The sequence below is a fragment of the Epinephelus fuscoguttatus genome, linkage group LG3 (genome assembly GCF_011397635.1).
Source record: "Epinephelus fuscoguttatus linkage group LG3, E.fuscoguttatus.final_Chr_v1".
In the NCBI taxonomy this organism is placed as follows: domain Eukaryota; kingdom Metazoa; phylum Chordata; class Actinopteri; order Perciformes; family Serranidae; genus Epinephelus; species Epinephelus fuscoguttatus.
In genome coordinates, this window is record NC_064754.1 from 3,844,245 (window position 1) to 3,868,204 (window position 23,960).

Sequence of the window (23,960 nt, forward strand, 5' to 3'; positions counted from 1 at the left end):
TCAAACTGCCCGGACATGACGTATTCAGACATTAGGCGTCGAGTACCGATGTGATACAATCGATTCACGCAGATTTTCTAAACTATAAAATGTTTAACTTTTCTTTCAGATGACACAATAATTTTATTAATCGTTAAAATTAATTTCTGTAGCCTCCGTGTTGTTCTTAAGCCGAAACGTTCTAATTAAATTAAGAGATGCTGATCTGGGTCGATTAGCTTTGTCTGTTCTGATTGGAATAGCAGGGAAGAAGCATTTTACATGAACATGCTAACAAGAAACTGAACCTTGTCTTGTTGTAGTGACTTTATGTCTTTGTGAATTCACCGCCTCTGTGTCCGGTAGGTTTATTTTCAGTGTTTAGCAGCTACCCGTTCATCTCCTGCCATTGAGGCTCTTAAACGCCCAGTGTTAGCTAAGTTAGCTTAGCAGACAGCAGAGAGAATGCAGACCAGACAGGCATGCGGTTGTTTTGAGCCTCTTGGGCACCAGTGTGTCAAGATATTATCTGTTTTATCTACATCATTTACACACCACTGTAAAAAATTTAGAATCCTGCCTCAAAAGCTTGATTGTATCCAGCCAGTTGTGTGAAAGCACTACTGTATATGTTTGTGTACTGTATATGTCTTTGATGCTGTAAGGTTGTAGAAAGTCCTCCTTACAAATAGATTTTGTATGACAGGTTTGTTTTGTACATGGAGTACTAAACGCGGTACAATGGCACAACCAGAGTGGCATCTGAGGGGGACAAAGACAAAGATCTCTCTTAGCAACAGTTGAATTAGAACAGATGAAATTAGCAGTCATTGTTAAAAGAAACTAGAACCTTAGCATCAAAAAATGTGAGCTGTGTCCCAAATCTGAGGTAGTCATAGGATGACCTGTCCTATGTTAGTCTTATTTTCTGGTGTAGAAGTCAAAGAAATGTCAATGTAGCAATGGAAGACTCACAAAAAAAGATTCAGACTGAAGTCTGGGTATCAAAAAATCTCTAATTCACCTGTCGCAGGGCTGCACAGGCAGTGGACTAAAAGTGCATAGAGTGCAAAAACGTTTTAGTCCATGTTGGACTTTCTTCAGTGCAGAATGAGACATGCATGCTGGTTCATCATACACATAGATAACTCTTATAAGACAGCTAGCAATAGGCCACATCATTACAAGTCAAAGAGCAAATGCAACAAAGCTTAGTGTCAAACAACTGCTGGTACACATCCATACACTCACCTGCCGCTTTATTAGGTACACTTTGCTGGTGCCAGGTTGGACCCTCTTTTTAATTCTTGGTGTCACAGACTCAACAAGGAGCTGGAAACATTCCTCAGAGATGTTGGTCCATATTGACATGATGACATCACACAGTTGATCCATGATGAGAATCTCCCGTTCCAGCACATCCCAAAGGTGCTCTATTGGACTGAGATCTGGTGACTGTGGAGGCCATTGGAGTACAGTGAACTCATTGTCATGTTTGAGATGATGTGAGCTTTGTGACATGGTGCGTTATCCTGCTGGAAGTAGCCATCAGAAGATGGGTACACTGTGGTCATAAAGGGATGGACACGCTCAGCAACAATACTCAGGTAGGCTGTGGTGTTTAAACCATGCTCAGTTGGTACTAAGAAAATCTCCCCCACACCATTACACCACCAGCAGCAGCCTGAAGCGTTGATACAAGGCAGGATGGATCCATGCTTCCATCTGAATGTGGTTTTTCCAATCTTCTATTGTCCAGTTTTGGTGAGAAAACCCGTGTGAATTGTAGCCTCAGTTTCCTGTTGTTAGCTGACAGGAGTGGCACCTGGTGTGGTCTTCTGCTGCTGTAGCCCATCTGCTTCAAGGTTGGACAAGGTGTTGTTGCTTCAGAGATGCTCTTCTGCACACCTTGGTTGGAACCAGTGCTTATTTGACTTCCTGTTGCCTTTCTATCATCTTGAACCAGTCTGGCCATTCTCCTCTGACCTCTGGCATCAACAAGGCATTTTGGCTCACTGGATATTTTCTCTTTTTGGGACCATCCTCTGTAAACCCTAGAGATGGTTGTGCTGAAAATCCCAGTAAATAATCAGACCAGCCCGTCTGGCACCAACAACCATGCCACGTTCAAAGTCACTTCAATCACCTTTCTTCATCATTCTGACGCTCCGTTTGAACTTCAGCAGCTCGTCTTCACCATGTCTACATGATTAAATGCATTGAGTTGCTGCCACGTGATTGGCTGATTAGCTCTTTGCTTTAACAAGTAGTTGAACAGGTGTACCTAATAAAGTGGCCAGTAAGTGTACATACACACATACAATTATGTGAGGAAAACTGACAAGTGGGGTTCGCAGGTACAGAGAGACATTAAAATGAGTCACAGAAAACACGTCATATCTTATTTTTCATTTAAGCCATTAGGATGGAGTGTTTTAAGGTAAAAGAGACATCTGCACTCACATTAGAGTAGAATTTGGTTTATATTACCCCCATGGTGATCAGGTACCATCATGTCAATGCCACAGAATGCCAAATCTGATATAGAATGATTACCATCTGAAAAGTGTCTGGCAACAGCTGATTTAGGATCAGCACGGCGAATGGCAAATTTATGTTCGTTGATCTTGAATCTTAAGTTGTTTTCTTGTTTTACCGCCATATTGAATGAAGATATAAATGGGGTGACAAAAACACAACAATTCTTATTTTCAGGTGATTATACACTAAAGACAACAAACTTATTATATTTAATTTCTGCCAATATATCTCCCTAAATCCTTCACATTGGACCATCAAGACTATTTTGCATGCCTGGCCAACAGTCTGAAAACTCAGATTCTTTAATTTACAACAATGAGAATAAGAAAGGCTCGACATCCTTAAGTTTTTTTGTTTTGTTTTGTTTTGTTTTTTTTAAATTGTTCGTTTACTTGTTATGACTTAGGAAAGTTTACCAACTGCCATCGGCTGAGTAACTGTCTGACCACCCTGTGTGTTTCCTAACAAATGTCTCTGCACCTCCTGCAGCCTGAAGTCATGCTGCCGCTGAAGGAGAAGGATAAACCCATCGTCCAGAAGCTGCTGTCAGCTGGCTGCTGTGCCCGCTGTGTCCTCAGGTTCTGCTGTGTGAGCGTCCAGGCTGCCTACAGAAAACCCCACCAGGTAAGACTCACCTTCTGTGCTCTATTATGAGTGTTTTAAAAGTGCTGGTGTTCCCTCTTAATGCCTTTAACGTACTGACCCATCATGCATTGTGTCATCATCAGGATACACTTAAAGAACTGAAAGCCTTCATCAACAACACAGAGAACAGCAAATCACAAGAATCGGCAGAAGAAAACAGCAAATCCCATGATGCAGCAGTATCAGATCCAGCTGAAGACCCCCCAAGTAAAAGAGCGAAACTGGAGCCTAGTGAGACTGGGTGTCTGCCAGAGGACGACGCTGCTGCTGTTGTCAAACTGAAGGATGAAGAGTTGAGTGTGTGTGTGGTGTGTTTGGGGATCCTGCAGGAACTCTGTGGCCCGACTCAGGCTGTAAAGGTGTGTAAAACAGGCACGTACCACAGGGACTGCAGTGACAGATTGGTTCAGATAAACTTGATGTTTTGTTCTGTGTTCACAGATAGCAGAGAAGGTGAAGGCAGAAAAGTACGAGTTCGACACTCTGGTGCTGTCTGTCTCTCTGCCTGCTCAGCTGTGTGTCCGAGAGGTCAGTCCATGTGTGTATGTGGTGCTCTAGTGAGTGTTTGTGGCAGCAGGGCAGTGTATGTAGGATTGAGTCCAAATAAACTACAGTGTGTGTTCATGGTATTGAAGCAACATAATTAATAATACATAATTGTTAACGGGTGTTTATTTTATTCCTGCAGCACTCCTGTTGGCTTCATGTGAAGAAGGAATTAAGGTAAACGATTTTGTCTTGTGTCCTACATTTCAAACGTCACCTCATGTTCAGTCTGGCATCATGTGGAGTCACACAATTAAAGGGACAATTCACCCCAAAATTCCTTACCTGCTATTTATCAATCTAGATTGTTTTGGCGTGAGTTGCAGAGAGTTGGAGATATCAGCTGTAGAGATACAATGAAACTAGATGGCACTCAGCCTGTAGTGCTCAAAGCGAAAAAATTCAACAGCAATGTCCCTGGTTACTCAAAATAATCCACAGACCTTGTTGTGAGCGGTTTCACGTAGGGATTATTTTCCTTCTACCAAACTACACCTGGATGAGAGGCCCATGCTTGTGACAACGCTAAGCATAAATAATAATGGCATCCTCCTCAGCTGAGTTGTGACGTTAGCAAGCTCGGTGGTGAGCTAGCAGTAGATGCACGCTGCCCTTCTGCACAGTGATATGATTGGTGGGTGTAGTTTGGTGGAAAGAAAATAGTCCCTGGGTATCATTTAAATAATTATGATAGCAGTGCCCTTAAGTGATGCCGATTATTTAAAAAAAATAAATAAATACTTGCGTTGTTCAAAGCACCGAAAAACCCTCAACAGCAATGTTTCTTTCTAGAAATCTCTTCCCAATCTTGTCTACTCACTCAGAGAGAAGAGTATGGCAGTCGACAAGGACGACGTCATCCAGGTGAAGGAGGCCTTTAAGTGGATCATGCAGGGTCAGGTCGCCAAGGAGCTGGGGGGCGTTGCAGTAGTTACCAGGGTAGGCCAGAAAAATTCTGTCATTTATTCATCTATTTAAGGAATATGTTTCATACACACGTTTACAATCTTGACGTTATATATTAAACCTTTAATGTTTCCTTTTCAGTTTACGTTCTCACAGCCAATTTTGGGATTTATTAAAATGATTTTATTTTTCACACTAGATGACAAATTATGTGGAGCTGACATTCTGTTTTTGTTTGTAATTTCAGAGTTTCTTCGAGGTCGGTGTGGAGTTCACTCACCCAGAGACGGACGCTGACTGCCACTTCCTGTGAGTGCTGGTATCTCTGCAGGGCTACAGACAGTGTGATGTTACGTTGCTGACTTTAGATGAATGTAAAAGCAGAATTAAATTAAATGCGTGGATCATCACATTTAATGGTAACAATAAGTACACAGGTCAAAGGTCAGAACAACAATTCATGTCACACTGTGTGTTCCAGTACCCATACTGCCGCACGACGGAAAAGGATTTATGTTCCAGTACATAGTATTTCAAATGCAGTATGCCAAAAATACCAGGATGTTCCACTACATCTGGTCGGATTTTGCAATACGCAATGCAGCATACTTTTCTGCAGTGGACAGTGTGTCACATTGACTGAGCCACAAACAGATGACAGCTAATTGACAGCTGTTAGTGGTTAGTGGTGTTTGTTTTATCTCCAAGGTAACGGATATCAAAGCAAGAGGGTCAAAGTTCAGGATGTAATGTTATGAGACAGTAGTACGTCCTGATCGTGTTCATACTGCATGCAACAGTACGTAGTTTTTCAGGGCAGCTGCAGCACCTACTGAAAGTAAAAAGAAAAAGTATGCGATTCGGAGCGCACCCATGGATGATTGTGTTAGTCTTGGACTTTGATGTGGAGCTGACCTCTGACCTGTGAACCTGACTGATGCACTGCCTTCTGTTTTCTGTCCCTCCCACAGAGCAACAACGTGTGCTGACTGCTTCAAACCCACCAAGAACAAACAGGTGAGGAAGCAACAGAGTGAATGTCTTAAAGAGATTTTTTTAATCAATAGCATTATGGTTTTTTGTCATATTGAAACTTACAAGTTTTTAGGACACATTAAAGAAATAGTTTGATTTTTTTTTTTTTTTTTTTTTTTTTTTAAAATATACCAGTTAGAGGAGAAAATCGATACCGCTGTCATGTCTGTCTGTTCAGTATGAAGCTGGAGCCAGGAGATGGTTAGCTTAGCTTAGCATGAAGTCTGGAACCTGGGGGAAAAGAGCTAGCCTGGCTCTGTCTGAAGCTCACTAATTAAAATGTTACATCTGAAGTCTGAAAGGAAAACAGTGGACCATCAGCCAGTCGTATTTTTGTTTCTAGCTGTGGTACTTTGTGTTTTTGGCTAGCTGACGGTACACTAGTTTTCTGTGCATTGCGGTGCAAACAGGGATCCAATGGGGCGGTAAAATATGATGTTAAAATGGGGCTCAGACATAAATCACAAGTATAGATATTTTTTGACTACATACAAACTAAGGATAGACCGATACATCGGCCGGCCGATATATCGGGCCGATATTTGAGTTTTTTACTTGTATCGGCATCGGCCGATACACGCGTGGGTTCGCGGATTTATTTTTCCCTGGCACTTTTTTTCATTTGAAAGTATGTGGTTAAGTTGAACAAAGCTGTTGATTCCTACTGTGTACAGTAGTTGTTGTTTTATTTATGCTTCAGCTTAAATATTTGTTTATTTTATAAAGACATTACTGGAAGATTTAAGAGCACTGAACTCTTTTTTTTATTTGAATGTATAATAATAATAATAATATTCTACCTGTTCTACCTCAACTTTCCATCTTGTTGTAGTATTTTTTACTGTTCAATAAATGTTTCTCATTTTAAACTTGAGACCTGTAATATTTGTTATCATTGTGTCATTTTTTTTATGTAAATTGAGGGAGCAAAAGCAGTATCGGCCCCAAATATCGGCTCAAGAAAATCAGCAGTCCATAATCGGTCATCGGCTAAGGGTGATGAAAAAAAATCGGTATCGGCATCGGCCCTAAAAAATCCATATCGGTCTATCCCTAATACAAACTGTAGATGACGTTCTGTTGAGGTGCTTCATGGCAGTAGCAGACTCACACAAGCCCGTGATGATGTAAATACGTTAAAGAGCACTTGAGCAACACCTCAACAGAGACTCGGCGATAACGTAGCTCGTCACGCTGTTGCGTTGTCGCTCGTAGTGTGAACACAGTATAGGAAGTCCCCTAGTCTGATTATTAAAGGTTGTGTGTGCGACGGTCAGAGCATTTATACAGCAGCAAATCACAGTTTGATCTGTAAAGATGTAGTGGAGTAATGTCTGCCTTTTTTATATCATATTATCTACAGTATATTATAGGTATAATAAAAACCGTGTTTGTCTTTTGTGTCTTTGTGCAGTCGGTGTTCACCCGGATGGCCGTGGTCAAAGCTCTGGAAAAGATAGATGATGCAAAATTCCTAAAGTACATCAGCTTCATATCTCAGTTCTTACTATCTCACTTTAGGTGTTTTTTTCTAAAGAGTGCAAATTGAAATAATTGTTAAAACCTTTTCAGACATTACCCTTGTCCACCAGCTCAGCCGAGCAGCAGCTGCATCTCTCAGGACGTCCAGTGTCTCCACGTGTCTGTCTTTGTGGCAGGTATTGTAGGACACACACGCGAACATCTTTTATACTTTTTTTTTAGTCTGAATTCAGGATCAATAGTGGATCAGTTTTCTGTCCTGATGTTCTGTCTGGTTTCCAGGGAGGTACAACAAGTTCTGTCGCAGTCTACCTCAGACTCCCTGGGTCATCGACGGAGAGAGGAGGATGGAGTCATCGGTGGAGGAGCTGATCGCAGCGCCCATCCTGTCTGCCTTTAGAGCCGACGGTAAGTCCACACTCCGGTGGCTGGTTGTGGCTGCAGCTTGAGAGCAGTGATCCTGAATGTGTTGTCATGTGTTCACCCTTTTTCTTTTGTTACAGGATTCAATTTCTCCTCGTCTGGCAGGGAAGATGTGGATGTCCGGACTCTTGGAAATGGTGAGACACACTTTTTTTTTAAGCTGCACCTCTAGAGGACTTTATCAGCTGTATTTTGAAGAATGAATTTCTGTTTCGGTTTAATTGGCAGGTCGTCCGTTTGCGATGGAGCTGCTGAATCCTCACAGATCCAGATTCAGCAAAGTGGAGATGAAGCAGCTGCAGGAGGTTGTCTCCATCAACTCACTGCAAAGCCTCATCATCATCATCATCATCCACCTCACAAACTGCAGATAAAACACCTCACTCACACTCTGCTCCAGAGCAAAATATCTCAACAACTACAGCCAGTTTGGTCACATCTTTTTGTCTTCTTGCAGCCATAAAGATCTCCAGAGAGTAGATCTCACTTTTACACAAACCTGAGGGCACCCGTTCATCTTCCGCCTCTCATCTGGAGCTGGGTTGGGATGGCAGCAGGCTAAGCAAAGTAGACATTTGTCTCCCAAGCAATGTTTTCCAGCTCCTCACGGGAGCTACAAAAACATTTCCAAACCAGATGAGACATATTATCCCTTTAGCATGTTCTTGGTCTGCTACCAGTTAGACATGCCAAGAAATGATTGATTTTAATTGTGCACAAAAGGAAATCTAAAAAGATGTAGATGGAACAAAGCCACCATAAATACTACATAAAATATTATACCACTAAAATCCTACTATGCTACTGCAGTATTCATGGTAGTTTTTGAGATATTTAACTTTGGACCTAAGTGTTTCACAGACTGACTATTGAATATTCTGTGAAGCTGATGTTTGTTCTTAATATTTCTCTCTGTTGAAATCTCTCATTACACTGACAGAGCTGCACACATGCAGTGTGTCTGCGCTTACATGTTTTTTACTGACGCTAATCTAAAGTTTTTGTTTTGTTTTTTTAGACCATCAACAAGTCTTCAGACAAAATCAGAGTGAGAGACCTGCAGATTGTTACCAGGTGAGAAGATATGAATCTAAACTGCACCTGCATGATGATGATTATTATTAGTATTATTAGTATTATTTTAATTTTTTTAAAAAACAGCAAATACGAAAAATACAGAATAAAATATTTGCCATACATACAATACTAATTGCCTGTATGATTCAGGGTTAGCTCAGTTTACATGGTAGTTGCACTATTTTTTCACACTCCTCAACTTGATCTAGTACTTAAAAAATATCTGTGCCGTAAGAAAACCTGCACACCTATATTCTCAGGTAACACATGCTGTTGATTGACACCATCGTTAAACCAGACATGCCTGCATGGGGAGCTTTACACTTCCCTTACTGAAGACTAGTGCATTAAAGAAAACTGTAATGTACAGAGCCATGTTGATTTGGAATAAACTACCACTATACTTAACACAGGTTACCAGTAGGATTACTTTTAAAAAGAAACTAAGAACAGCAATTATCAAAAAAAGAAATCTTTTTTACCAGCATATGATGTAATGTTTGTGAAGGTTATGTGTATTTGTGGCGATCACTTGGGTGATGCCTCAGTGTACAACCATGTTTTGTGCAGTCGCATATAGTTCATGCAGTTACAGTTGCAATCAAAATTATTCAACCCCCATTGCATATTAGGCCTATTGGCAAAATATACAATTTCTCTGCTGTTTGCAATAAACAAATTACACAAGAACTGTTTAAGTAGTACAATGAAACTAATATTACAAGGGTTTTGATCCAAATTCAACACAAAATGCTACTTTTAATGACTACTGCAGTCTCAAAATTATTCAACCCCTTCATGACAAGCATCTTCAGTACTTAGTAGAGCACCCTTTTGCTGTTATGACCTGCTGCAAACGTGATGCGTAGCCAGACACCAGCTTCAGACAGCGTTCCTGAGGAATCTTAGCCCATTCCTCATGGGCAATGGCCTCCAGTTCAGTAATATTCTTGGGTGTGTGTTTTGCAACCGCCTTCTTCAAATCCCACCAGAGATTTTCTATCCACTCTAGAATCTTCCATTTCTTCTTCTGAAACCAAGCCTTGGTGGACTTTGAGGTATGCTTGGGATCATTATCCTGTTGGAAGGTCCAATGACGCCCAAGCTTCAGCTTCCTCACAGACGGCACAACGTTTTTACCTAAGATTTCCTGATACTTGACTGAATCCATCGTGCCCTCCACACGCTGCAGGTTTCCAGTGCCAGAGGCAGCAAAGCAGCCCCAGAGCATCACTGAGCCACCGCCATGCTTCACTGTAGGCAGGGTGTTCTTTTCAGCATATGCTTCATTCTTCTTCCTCCAGACATACCGCTGTTCCATAGGCCCGAAAAGTTCCAGTTTTGTTTCATCTCTCCACAGAACAGAATTCCAAAACTTCTGTGGCTTATTTATATGGTTTTGAGCATAATGGAGCCGACTTTTCTTGTGCTTTTGGGTCAGTAGTGGTGTACGTCTTGGAGTCCGGGCATGGAGCCCTTCAGTGTTTAGTATGCGCCTTATTGTACAAACTGAAACCTCAGTGCCTGCTGCCACCAAGTCTTGCTGCAGGTGTTTTGCAGTCACTCGAGGGTTTTTGACCACTTGCCTACTCAGGAATCTGGTGGCAGCCGCTGATAGTTTCCTCTTTCTGCCACGTCCAGGTAGTGTAGCCACTGTTCCTTTAACTTTGAACTTGCAAACTATGCTACAAACTGTATCTCTAGGAACATTCAGAGCTTTTGCTAGTGTTTTGTATCCTTTTCCTTGTTTGTGCAAGGCAATGATTTCTTCTCTGAACTTTTTGGACAATTCTTTTGACTTAGCCATATTTCTAACATGCAGTCAAACGTCACTCTCAACAAACCCCTAGCCAGTCCAGGTATTTGTGTGTTCTATCTCAAGCACACCTGAACTAATGAAGCCCTTGATTAGTTGCACCAGGTGTGCTTGAAACAGGGGGTTGAATAATTTTGAGACTGCAGTAGTGATTAAAAGCAGCATTTTGTGTTGAATTTGGATAAAAACCATGGTAATATTAGTTTTATTAAACTATTTAAACTGTTCTTGTCTACTTTGTTTATTGCAAACAGCTGAAAAATTGTACATTTTGCCAGTAAGCCTAATATATTCTAATTTATAATTTTGATTGCAACTGTACATGTAATTCTATGAGCCTAGGTTATGGACTCTATTGGTTTGCTTTTGTTATCTGCTACTGATGTAGATAACAACACCTATCTACTACTGACATTGTAAATGTGAGATAACTACTGATGTCTTGTCAGGAAGAGTAGTCGTTACTGCAGTAAGCACTAATGGGGATCCTAATAAAGAATAAAGGAGAGAGGAAGATGAAGATGAAGCAGTTGTAGAGTCATACACAGTCTGCTCATAATGGGGTTATAAATTTGATCAGTTTAGGCCAGATTTGATAGAATTTGTTCTTTTGGATCCTCAAAGAGAAGGTCAGCTTTTCCATTTTAAATATTTCAAAAATTATTCGGCACTTTTCCTCCAGAGTGGGTGGCACTGGGATTAGTTAGATTATCACTTTGTAGTGACTGATTTTTTACTTCCTGCCAAATGGGCCTGCAGCTGCTTTGTATCCCTCCTCTGTTTCAAAAACAGAATGTGATCCAGATAAAGAGTCTCCAAGTTCAGGGGTACTTGAGTCGTAAACACTTTTGTTGATGCGCTTGCAGTGTAAACTTAGTTTGGGACAGTCCCAAAATATTTGCAAAAGGTATGTTTCCATTGAGCCACATACATCTCCAATATATCAAACTCATATTTTTGTACTTTTCCTGATGCTGGGTCTTAGAATGTCAAATCTTTTTCCAACAATGTTCTCTCCCGTCCATGGAGCAAATTGAGGACCACTGCAAACTGCAAATATCCCCCAAGCCTCTTCAGAGAGCTGATTCCTGCTTCTTTTCCCCACTTTTCTTTAAAATAAAGGTGTTCTCATTCTTGGCGTAACAAACTGCATGATAAGAAATATGACAAATGAGCATAAAAGACAGCTGACGGTTGTGTTAACCTGCAGGGAGGCCATGAGTCGGATGAAGGAGGGAGAGGAGGAGAAAACCAAGTCGTACACGGCGCTCGTCTGGACTCAGAAACCCATTCAGAGTGAAGACATCGCCTTCATCGATGACATCAAGGTCACTACAACACACAGACACAGTCAGTCACGTCAGTTTGTGTGTACAGCCAAGAGATTAAAGATATTATTCAGGCTGATTTGTGACCCAAGATGCTGAACTAATCATTTGCACATCAAACTGCATCCCACATTTAAAACAGGCCTGTGATGTTTTTAAATTGAGTTTGTGGTTAGATTGATGCAAACAGAAATGTATTATCTCCATTGGAGATCCAGAGTGACCACCAGTAGAAAACAGTGAAGCTGCAGGAATAAACCAACAGTCCTATCGAGCAGATGAGGATTAAAATCTAAAATAAAGTCTCTGGCTGTCGTTGATCACGTCAGGATCTGACTCTGGACCAGAAGACCCCTCTGAGGGTGTTGCACCGACGGGCGCTGGCCGTCCGTCAGCGAGTCGTCCACAGTATGACCACCCGCTTCCTGGACTCTCATCACTTCTACCTGGGGCTGAAGACACAGGCCGGGACGTATCCTCACATCTGTTCTTTCTCTGTCTAGGTTAAATCATTAAATCAGCGAGACTGAAAGTCTGTAGAAACGTTAGTGGTCCCATAATGCTTTAATGCTCATTACACACCCCAATATAAAATTACTGGATGTAAGAATCATAAGATATTCTTCTTAGATCTGTACTACCAGTGAGGAAAAATGCAAAGGATATCAAGAAGAGGGCGCCAGAGGAAAGGCCATGTTGTTTTACCCGCTGCCAGTGGTGGAGTGTCACTACAGTTACTCAAGTACTTTACTTAGTTATGAAACAAATACTGTATTTTTACCTCCACTGCATTTATTTGATACTGAAGAATATTTAGGAATTTCGGATACTCTGGTTCAAGGACTTTATCAACTCAGTGATGTGTCAGTCAGGACAGATGAGCACATGCAGGAGGTTTTATTTCACTCTTTTATTTTAAGGCAGTTTGAGCTGGTTTGTCTAATTAACAATCCAACAACGGTATTTCAACTTCAAACACAATAACTTGACTGCAGCAAATAAATATCGATCCTCTAAGGTTACCCTAAATGCATTTACATCAAAGGAAACTTAAATTTCATATACTCATTTAAAACAGTTCGAAGGTGGTATGAGGCTGGTCCACATGCTCCTTTGTTCTCCCGAGTAAAAAGGACTCCCACCTGTGAGCTGCTGCTACATGTAGACTCTGGGCTCTGCTCATTCAGGAAGAGGGAGGCAGGTGGGAGTGGCTGGGGATTGTCAGTGCAGGTAGATAGAGACAGGTAGAGGGTTGCTCATCCCTAACCCCTAGAAAGAAAATAAGCTGCAACATTAAAGCGTTGAAAACTTTAATGCTTTAATGCATCGGGGCGTCGGTAGCGTAGTGGATAGTGCCGGCGCCCATGTACAGAGGCGATGCCTCACTGCAGCGGTCGCAGGTTCGACTCTGGCTTGCAACACTTTGCTGCGTGTCAACCCCCACTCTCTCACTCTCACCCTGTTTCAATCTGTCCTGTCCATTAAAGGCAAAAAGCCCCCAAAAAATAAAAAAAAAATCATTTTGGATGAGTACTTCTCCTTGTGGTACTTAAAGTATATTTTGATGCCAATACATTTGAACTTTTACTTAAAGTAACTGAAGTACAGTCCTTGAGTAAATGCACTCCCCTCCGCTGGTTCCTGTACCTTATTTTTGTATCCACAAAGTGCTCCTGAACATCAGCCAACAGTTACATCAAAGAGTTCGTCCACGGAGACTTCGGTCGCACCAAACCCAACCTGTGTCAGCTGCTGAAGACCGATACCGACATCCTGGAGCTCGACGTGGAGGTGAGATGAAAACAATAAAACCACAATTTGAGATTATCATCCATTAGGAAATGTAAAATCTGTTTACATGACACATACATGAAAGAACTGCATGCATTCATTCATTCATTCATTTTCCGTAACCGCTTATCCTCTTGAGGGTCACGAGGGCCTGGAGCCTATCCCAGCTGACACTGGGTGAGAGGCAGGGTTCACCCTGGACAGGTCACCAGACTATCACAGGGCTGACACATAGAGACAGACAACCATTCACACTCACATTCACACCTACGGACAATTTAGAGTCACCAATTAACCTGCATGTCTTTGGACTGTGGGAGGAAGCTGGAGCACCTGGAGGAAACCCACGCTGACACGGGGAGAACATGCAAACATGCATTACATACTTCTCAGTGTATGTAATATTCATTCATTGTGCAAAGTAAGAAAAAGCATGTTGGCCGACTCCAATAGTTCATTGTAAATCAGCAGATATTGATGATGTGCTGATATTATCGTGCATCCCTAGTTGTTTTTCTACGTGGGGAAAATGAGCAAAATATATCAGCTATAAAACTGTGACTGAATTGTCACATCAGGCGTACCATATCTTTATGTTTCCTCTCTCAGTCTGTGGATGTGGACTGGCCTCCGCCCATACCAGAGTGAACACTGCCGCTGCCTTCATCCTGTCTCTGAGAGGCCACAGATGTTCAATTTCCATGAGACCGAAGGTGACCGTGTGTAGGAGAACGACACCAGACCATGGACGTGGTTCAGAGTGCCTGAGACTGTAACCATGAACTCACAGCAGTCACACAGTCCTGCCGGCTGCTTTGTGAAGCCTGCTCCGTTCATGGTTTGGTTCTGGATTTGCCTCCTTGACTGTGTCTTCAGTTTCATCACAGCAAATGTTTTTGTACACTTTCGAGTGGTCTTCTTCTGTTGTGATTAGTTTCAGGCAAGTCCTTTTTTCTGTAACAAGACTGTAAGTGAAATGAAGCAGTGACGCTCATTAAACCAGAATTGTTTTGTTTGGTTTGAAAATGTAGAGACAGATTTTCTATTTTCACTTTTTACCACCAGTGATGCAAAAAAAAAACCGTCCAGTTTGTCCTGATGATGGCGCCAGAGGATCAGTGTTGTTACCTAAATCAGTAGGGTTGCTTTTCATTAAGCTACATACGCTTCCTTGTGTCCTCTCTCCTTCTGTGAACCAGATGTCATTCCCCCCTTCTACCACCATGAAGGATCTTCCAATCCCTTAAATGCACCTGGAGGAGTCAAGGAGAGAGGAGGCTTCTGGAGGAGCTTAGCTTAGCTGATCGCTCCTGATGTAAACCTGAGGGGGAAAACCAAACAATATTTAATATTTAAATTAATTTACTGTTATCCAGCAGCACGGTTGTATCATCAAAGGTGTCGTCATCATCTCATTGACAAAGTGCGAGGGGGTAGGATATTTGAAAGTCATCCAAGTTGAACTTGATCATCCTCAGCTGAGGTTTATTTGTAGAGCACAGTTCGTACACAAAATAATTCAAAGTGCTTTACAGAACAAGAAAATGCATTAAAATCACAGTACAAAATAAAAACATAAATAATGATTATAAAATGAACTTTAAAAGAGAAGAGTGCAGATAAGATCCTTTCAGTCATATGCACAGTGAAATAGAGCTGTTTTGAGCCTAGATTTGAACACTGTCAGAGTAGAGGCCTGTCTCACATCTTCAGAAAGACTGTTCCAGATTTTAGCTGCATAAAACTGGAATCCTGATTCCCCATGTTTAGTCCTGACTCTGGGCACCAGCAGGAGGCCGGTCCCTGAGGTCCTCAGAGTCCGAGATGGTTCGTATGGCACTAACATGTCAGAGATGTACTTTGGTGCTAGGCCGTGGAGAGACTTGTACACAAGCAGAGCTGCTTTAAAGTCTATTCTCTGAGCCACAGGAAGCCAGTGTAGAGACCTGAGCACAGGACTAATGTGCTCGTACTTCCTGGTTCTGGTCAGGACCCGAGCAGCAGCATTCTGGATGTACTGCAGCTGTCTTACGGCCCGATTGGAGAGGCCAGTGAGCAGGCTGTTACAGTAGTCTAACCTACTAGAGACAAATGCATGGATAAGTCTCTCCAAGTCAGGTTTAGACACTATACCTTTGATTTTGGCAATGTTTTTTAGATGGTAAAAAGCTGCTGATGTTATTGATTTGATGTGGCTGTTAAAGTTCAAGTCTGAGTCCATTATTACCCCGAGATTTCTAACCTGATTTGTAGGTTTTAGAGAGAGAGACTGGAGGTGACTGCTGACACTTTCTCTTTGTTTCAGTGGACCAAATACGATGACTTCAGTCTTGTCTGAATTTAGCTCTTTCTGTCTTTCTGTCTTTGTCTGAATTTCTACAACTTCAAGATAAAATACCAAAAATGTTTAGATGTTTCCTCTCAAGGTCTGCAGAGGAAAGACTGATGAAGTCACAGATGGGGTCAGTAGGTCAACAAGATAACAACTAGCATGCTAACATTTGCACGATAACTATTGTTGTCATTATACATCATCATTGCTGCATTAGGGGAGTGAATCATAAGAGGCCCCGAGATACGATATTATCACGATCCCGAAGTCACGATACAATATCATATAATGTTTCGCGATATGCTGATCATTGGGATAATATATATTTTTATTTTTTATATTTATTCAAAAACAAGTTATGTACCTAAAGTAAAACTTTGCCAACATCTGTCGTATCTAATAAGATAAAGTTTTCGGTCATCTCACTTCACTCACTTTCCATTTCAGCAAAATGTATCTAGTGAACTAACAAATAAATGAATTTTATTCTTCTAATAGGCTACCAAATGTTCAATTTCTACTGTCAATATTAATAACTTAGATGATAAAAAATACATACTTGGCATCTGTGTATTGATATAATATTACCACATGGATACGAAGCTGATTCGATTTATTTTTCCCCACCTTTCACATCAGTTGGTGCTGTTCTCTGTGTTCACAGGCAACAATAAAGACACAGCAGACCTGATGCTCTCTGTTATCTGATGTAAGTGAGTCTCACGTTTCAAGTGTCTCCAAATTAATTTTTACAGCAAACTGAACTGAAACAAATTAACCTTGAAAAATATTAATATCACATTAGGAGGTCTGATTCTCTGTGGTGTGTGGGACTGGCTATCAAACGCAATACTGTTTCATACAAGCCATATTATCAAAGAGTCCCTGAAGATATTGGAAGGTGGCATTGAAAACTCAATTGCAGTAGCCAGGTTTCAACCAGTAGAGGGCAGTCACTAGGCATATTTTTAACACAATATGTAGAATTCAAATGCTTTACACTTAAATGTCAAGATCTGGACCTGAATCAATCAACTACACTGCTAAATATCCACATACATTAGTGTTCAACTGAAAAAGTGGTTTGGGGGTTTAGTTACCTTTTAAAATATCAATATTGTTATTACTATTTGACAGGTCATCAGTCACTGCGACTTCTGACAGCTGTCAATCAGCTGTCAAGCCTCCATCTGTTCGCAGCTCAGTCGATGTGACGCGTCGTCCTCTGCACAGAGGATTGTGGGTCAGAACAGCCAGAAACGCATGCGGGCGTGCAGACTGCAAAATCAGACGAGATGCAGTACAATATCCTGGTGTTTTTGGCATCCTGCATTTTACATACTATGTATTGGGACGTATTGAATCTTTTTTTTGGCGCACTATATACTATGGTAGTATGGGGATTGGAACGCACAGATGATGTCACACAGTAGTTAACCTTTGACCTTTTGGATACAAAATGTCATCACATTTATCATTTTATCTTATTAAACATTTGTGTGAAATTTCGTCATAATTAGCGTATTAATTCTTGGTTTATGGCCAAAAACATGTTTTGAAAGGCCACAGTGACCTTTGACCACCAAATTCTAATCAGTACATCGCTGAATCCACGGGTGCGCTTGTTCCAAATGTGAAGTTATCCCCTAAAGGTGTTCTTGAGATATCGCATTTGTGAGAATGAGACAGGTGCAGGGTCACAGCCAGTTCTAATCAGGTAGTTGTTGAGTCCAAGTGGATGTTTGTGCCAAATTTTCAGGAATTCCATCAAGGCATTTTTGAGATATTTTGTACACAAGAATAAAACAAACAAGGTCACAATGACCTTGACCTCTGACCACCAAATTTTGATCAGTTAATTGTTGAGTCCAAGTGGACGTTTGTGCCAAATTTTAAGAAATTCCCTCGAGTTTTTATTGAGATTTTACTTACACAAGAATAAGAGAAATGAGATCAGGGTGACCTTGACCTTTGACCTTTACCACCAAAATCTATTCTGAGTCCAAGTGAACGTAAAAAGAAAACTGAGGAAATCCTCTCATGGCCTTCCTGAGATTTTACGTTCATGAGAATAAGACGCAAGGTCACAGTGACCTGACTACCCAAAATCTAACCAGTTCTTCGACCCACAACATTTTCTTGAGGCTTACTTGAGATACCGCGTTCATGAGAGTAGGCGGAACGGACAGACAAACAACCCGCAAACATAATGCCTGAGACCGCGGCTATAGCTATCGGAGGCATAACAACGAGCCCGGTCTCACTCCGAAGTTGCGGAAACCTGGCGCTTTAGCAGTGACTTGCAGTGTCAGAAACCAACGAAAAAGGCGTCCTTTAACATTGGCATGATACGTGGCCGGTTGCCATTATAGTTTAACGGCGCCCGGCGGCATCGGGGGGAAACGTGGCAGGACAAGGACGAAATTTAAGGAGGCCAAAGACCGGGTGACGGAAGGCAGGAGGTGTGGTGGATGGGTCAAACAAACATCGACTTTCACCCGAGAGAGAAGTGTTTGCGTCCCCTAAGATCCTAAAGACAAACCCTGTTCTTTTTTCCTAAACCTAACTACGTGCTTTTGTCAATTTGCCGTGTTGTACTGACGTAGTGCTTTTATTTTGAAAGAGACTGTATGCAAACGTTACATTTCCAATGAAAACAGAAGCGTGTTTTGAAAGAAGACAATACATGTAACAGGCAGAACTTGACATGGCGTCCCAGAACGTCCACAACCAACACACCCAGGGTACCTTGGACGTCGCATGTGGACGTGGAAAGTCCATGGGCAGGACGCCAATATGTGAAGAGGTCGGAGTGAGAAATAAAGAGTCACGACAGCAGAAACCCTGAAATGTATTTCTTTTAATTTAATTCAAAATAAATACTACCACGGCAACGCAAGTCCACTACTGGGTTCTTGCCCTAATGTTTTGGTAAGAAAACAAACAAGCAAACGATCCAAAGAAAAAAGAAAAGAAAAAAAAAAGAATAAAAAGAGACTTCAGTTAATGCATCCATCATCATCATCATCATCATCATCATCATCATCATAATCATCATCATCTTCAGCGACTTTCAAGAGGTGCCTTTTTTAACGACATACAAGGTAACACTGCCTAGAATGACAAACATAAATAAAACAAATACTATGGTACAAAAAAAAATGGGGTCAAGGAGGAGCAGGGGATGATGGGATTGGAACAACCTGATGAAACCAGCACTGCAAAATAAAATAAAAAATAAGAGGTCACCGATGGTCCCACTTTTTTGTATTTTTTTTTCTTTTTAAAGAAGGTGAAGGGAAACAGAAACGACAGTGCAGACTCCACAGTTACAGTTATGTCCTCTCACAGAATGTCAGGAGTCGATCGTTTTTGGGGACCACGGCGACTGACCGAAAGGCGGGGGTGGGGTTTGTCTCCATGGAAACATCCTCCGTGGATGATAACAAGTCGAGTCGGTGCATTGACCCGAGACGAACAAAAAAAAAAAAAAAAAAAAAAAATCGATGGAAGGGTCCAGTCTTTGACACTGTCTTATTTTTTTTCCTTCTTTTTATTTATTTTTTCTTAAATGCAGTTTTTGAGTCGTTTGTGGTTGTTGTATTTTTCGTCACTATTCTCATCAGCAAGCTTGAAGTACAGTCACACAGAAAAGAAATGTTTATGTCTCGTCTGTCAAGATGCCACCAAAGACCAAAAAAAAAGAGAAAAAAAAGGCATTGCATATTTACATCAAGAAGTTTGGGGCGACTTTTTTCTGGCAGTCCTCACAGTCTTCATATATGAGTGTCTCACGGCTCAGTTTTCTCGTGATCTGTGACATGATTAGTGATTTATTGATACCCTCGGTTCAGGTTTAAAAACCATGTCTGTGTGTAAATAAATGTATCTCATAATACTGACAGGACAGACGGGGACCAGAGTCCTGCATCTGGAGCTGGAAGCCTCTTTTCTGTTGGTGTCTGTGTGATAAATTAAAATTTCTTCACTCTGATTTATCGTCTTTAAACAGTCTCTGTTTATATGTGTGTGTGAAGATGAATGGAAACCTTGTGTGTGCTGTCAGGGTTCCTCCACAGCTCCAATAAAGATCCAAACTCTTCCTGAAAAACTCTCACTAGACTTCTGTTTTTACTCGATATGTTTAACAGTCATGTTTCTCTCTTCACTTTTATACATGAACTTCAAGAAAACGTTGATTTTCCAAAAATCTTTAGCAACTGCAAATATCTTTACAGACCTGGAAAACCCCTAATTCTTCCTCCGAACCTTCCTGGAAGTGTGCAGGAACCCTGAAAGTGTGAAGTGAGAACAGCAGAGCAGATGAAGTGGGCAGTATTCTCCAGAAACAAATAAAAATTTAACTTGTTTCTTACAGATGAAGTAGTGGATACACAATCAAAGAGAAACATTAATTTTAGCTTTGATCTACATAATGAGTTCATAATGTCGTGATGTTTACTTCTATCACTGACTCAGTACATGAGTCAGTTTTCTGAATGAACTGAAGGTTTTTCAGTTGTACACCCCGAAGACCACTAGAGGGCAGGACTCACTGAGGTTGTTCGGATACTTCATGGACATATTTCTAGACTACCATTACATCGTATTTTATATCAAAACTGTCAGTAACTGGCAAGTGGCAGCTTTGGCAGCTGAAAAATGTAGTCACAAATGCTAAAAACTGCAGTTCCTTCTAATGGCCACATGAGGCTGGCTCCAAGAGCGAGTCAATCCCCACAGAGCCCCAAGTTAAAATGCCGAACTTTACAGCTGAAATAATCACGTTAACAGCCACGTACAAAAAATGGTTTTGGTCTCTGTAGCTAATTTCACCATTTATGACAACTGTACACGGGTAAATATTTATATAAATCACCTGGGTGACGGAGTAACCTTGGCATAAAAAAACTGAATTGGCGGTCTGACGAGGAAAAGGAACAGATGTGATTATTTGCAGACGATTATCTGCGACTGGCAACTGTCGTGATTCACTTTCTGTGCATCTAGTGATGCGGCCCAACCTGTGGTGTTCGAGTTATTAACGACTTACAGAAACTTTGCGTGCAATAGTCCACCTTCCACCTTCTCTTCCCCCTCTTTATCACTCACACGCACGCCCTAAGTCCTACTAACATCAGATCACATTTGGGTGGTTGATTTGCAAATATGAACATGATTGAAAGAAGCAGATTTTCAGATTACAAGAATCAGACGACAAGGACTACAGTATGTGACGGAAGAATAAATTCATGATATTAGCTTTAAAGAACTGGGAAAAACGACACAAATTCAGGCTTCTAGTCTCACGAGAATAGGAGAAGTATGCTGCCTTCGTGTTTTCTGTGTTCAAGAAAAGAGTCCCTCTCTTCTTGTATTCACAACTTCAAAAGTGGAAGTTTTCTGAAAACTCCAAGTTCAGGAGTTACGATGTGTTTTCAGAAATGGCAGTGGATGGTAAGATTCGTTGTAATTTTAGTCAGAGAGAGTTTTCTTCATAAATTTTACGACATGTCTGAGGAGAATGTTGATAAAGAGTTGGTTTTTTCCTCTGTCACTATGCCTTTGCGTTTCCTGCATTTGGTGACCCGCTTGCTGGCCTACTGAACTGTTAGCCTCGGTGGCTTCTAGATGCCAACAGAAACATCCATGTTGCTCTTGCTCTCACAACTTTAAACAGTGAATAAAGCAGTTTCGCCTTAAAAAAATCTGCGTTTTTACGACACTCTGGTCCAGGAGGAGCAATATAGAGCCAGTGTTTGTTGTGTTCGCTCTGGGCTACTGTAGAAACATGGCGGCGCAACATGGCAATCTTTGTAGAAAAGGACCTGTTCCATGCGTAGATACGAACAGCTTATTCTAAGGTAAGGAAAACACAACTCTTATTTTCAGGTGATTATACACTAAAAACATACTTATTATATTATATTACATTTCTGCCAGTATATCCCCCTAAATCCTACACACTGAGCGAAAAGAGGCGGACTTAGGAAGGGAAATTAAGTGGGAGACTTGTGCCTCTCTGTTGGGTTTATACTCTCCTTAGCAGGTAGAGGGAGGGAAAAATGGACCATCAAGTGTTTAATGTGCCCCTAAAGGAGTTAACACATTTGTAGAAACTGAAACACCTCAGCTGTGAGACCGACCCCTGTGTGGACCGACTTCGACTTCAGCTTCACCTGACGTGAGCTGTTATAAAAACACACCTGTAGCAGCAGTGAATATTCTCATGTTCTGTTCATTTCAGAAAACACCAACTTTGATTTTGCTTGGAGTAAACTGCCGACTTCAGTCTGATATCACAGCTGTTTCCTGTTTCTGACTGTAGATATATATGGTGTGTTTGCGTGCGTGTGTGTGTGTGTGTGTGTGTGTGTGTGTGTGTGCTATGACAGCATGAAGTTGACCCCCATGTCCCACATACATACAGTACATACATACATACATTAAGCCACATTTCCCTGTGTAAACACCCATTCCACTAGTCCTACAGCTACGATGAGGAAACAAAGAGCGGAGGTGAAGAGGAGGAGGAGGAAGAGGAGGAGGAGGAGGAAGAGGAGGAGGAGAAGCGGTGAGAAAGCAGAGAAAGGCCTCGTTCCCCTGCCGGCTGTGGAAAGCTGGAGCGGTTAGCTGAGTTTGAACGCGGTTGTGCTCTGTGGCGCCTGAGTGAACTGTGCAGTTTCTGGCAGTTTAGTGTTTCCTGTTTCAAAATAAAAGAACAAACTCAGAAGTAAAGCGCAAGAAAGAAAAAAAAAACACATGGGTTGAAAAAATACAAGAGCAAAGTAGTAACACTGCAACGATGAAAGGAATGATACAGACTCGTCCATTCTCGTCCTTCTTTTGTTTTTGTGTTTTTTCTTTTTTTTTTTGTTTACCTGTAGACAGTGATTTTCATTGCCATGGGATTGGGGGAATGTGCGCTGCCATGGCAAATGTATGAGAAGGAAAATATATATTTTTTTTTGTAGTTTTTTTCTTTTTGAGTGAACCACGAGCCATGCACTTATTCTCAACTAAGAATGACCCCTCACAACCCCAAAACCCGCCCGCCCTCTCCCAATAAACAAAACAAAACACCCTGTCGGTATGATACGAAACATCTGCACACGTAAGGCAACATTTTTGGTTTTTTGTTCCCTAAAACGGCTCTTCCAAACCAAGTGCAAAAAGTCAAAAGAAGAAAAAAGGGCAGAAACAACAAACAAACAAAAAAAAAAGATGAACGCAACCCGGGTCGACAACTTAATACTGACGGAGAGAAAAAATAAATAACAAAAACATTGCCTTCTGCAGTAAATAGCGCTGAAAATGTAGGAGACTTATTTTTTTAGTGTGGGGAGACCGGCTGGAGTCTATCCCACTGTGCAAAAACCTCTTTTAAAGTCCCTAAAAAGACTTCTCCCCGTCTGTGAGGAGGCAGAGAAGGAGAAAAAGAGGGGAGACTGGTATTTTTTTTTTTCCTAAAATGGCTACGTGTTTTCCTCAAAATGGCCACGAATGGGGACGATACTGGCTGGCTGGGCCGGAGCGCTCACTCCCGCCCGCTGGCTGAGTAGGAGAACTGTGGGAAATGAGGCCTTCGCTCGTTGTCCGCTGCGTCCATCCCGTCCTCGTCATCTGCAGAGAGACAGAGGAGCATTACAGGCAAACATAAGCTAACTTACATTTCTTTATCTACATACGTCATGAGATTTTAGCCTCATCAGTCTATTTACCTGTCCAACATCTGATTGGATGGATTGAAACTTGGTACAAACATTCCTGTCAGCGTATGCAGAGGGTAGAGGTCCACTGATTTATCGGTGTGGCCTATTAATGGATGCCAAGTTTCGCTGTCAATATCATTGGAACTTGGCTCTGATACTGGCTTGAATTTTTTGGCTAAATAACAACAGCGGGTCGAGTGCTAAAACACTAAAGCTCACATGAGTGTGTTACTGAGTGAATGCTTCCATTTCCTGTTTTAAATCAAAAGCCCTTTTTTAAGATAAACGTGTTTTTTAAGTTTTATGAATCATTGAGAGTATTTTAAGTATTCTGAAAATACAAAATC

The 23,960-nt window shown here is 41.4% G+C and overlaps 2 protein-coding genes across 3 annotated transcripts in view; one reads left to right on the forward strand and one right to left on the reverse strand.

Annotated features, from left to right (window-relative positions):
- Window positions 1-231: 231 nt before the first annotated feature.
- Window positions 232-14,986, forward strand: pus10 (pseudouridine synthase 10). Of its 2 annotated transcripts, none has more exons than XM_049572437.1 (18): window positions 232-341; window positions 3,010-3,144; window positions 3,249-3,524; window positions 3,607-3,693; window positions 3,854-3,888; window positions 4,536-4,650; window positions 4,865-4,926; window positions 5,589-5,634; window positions 7,067-7,131; window positions 7,225-7,310; window positions 7,417-7,542; window positions 7,638-7,694; window positions 7,786-7,862; window positions 8,576-8,631; window positions 11,661-11,778; window positions 12,108-12,250; window positions 13,470-13,569; window positions 14,179-14,986. In XM_049572437.1, the coding sequence occupies exons 2-18, from the start codon at window positions 3,019-3,021 to the stop codon at window positions 14,215-14,217; spliced, it is 1,614 nt and encodes a 537-aa protein (XP_049428394.1). In that variant the 5' UTR covers window positions 232-341; window positions 3,010-3,018; the 3' UTR covers window positions 14,218-14,986. The 2 variants fall into 2 exon arrangements, with proteins under 2 accessions (XP_049428394.1, XP_049428393.1); XM_049572436.1 differs by lacking the exon at window positions 14,179-14,986 and adding an exon at window positions 13,709-14,147.
- A 5,817-nt stretch (window positions 14,987-20,803) lies between these two features.
- akt3b (v-akt murine thymoma viral oncogene homolog 3b) overlaps window positions 20,804-23,960 on the reverse strand; it is a 34,962-nt gene continuing 31,805 nt past the window's right edge. Inside the window, exon 14 of the mRNA XM_049571209.1 lies at window positions 20,804-23,524. Coding sequence (XP_049427166.1) covers window positions 23,439-23,524 — 86 coding nt within the window. The 3' untranslated portion in view covers window positions 20,804-23,438. The remainder of the gene's footprint in view (window positions 23,525-23,960) is intronic.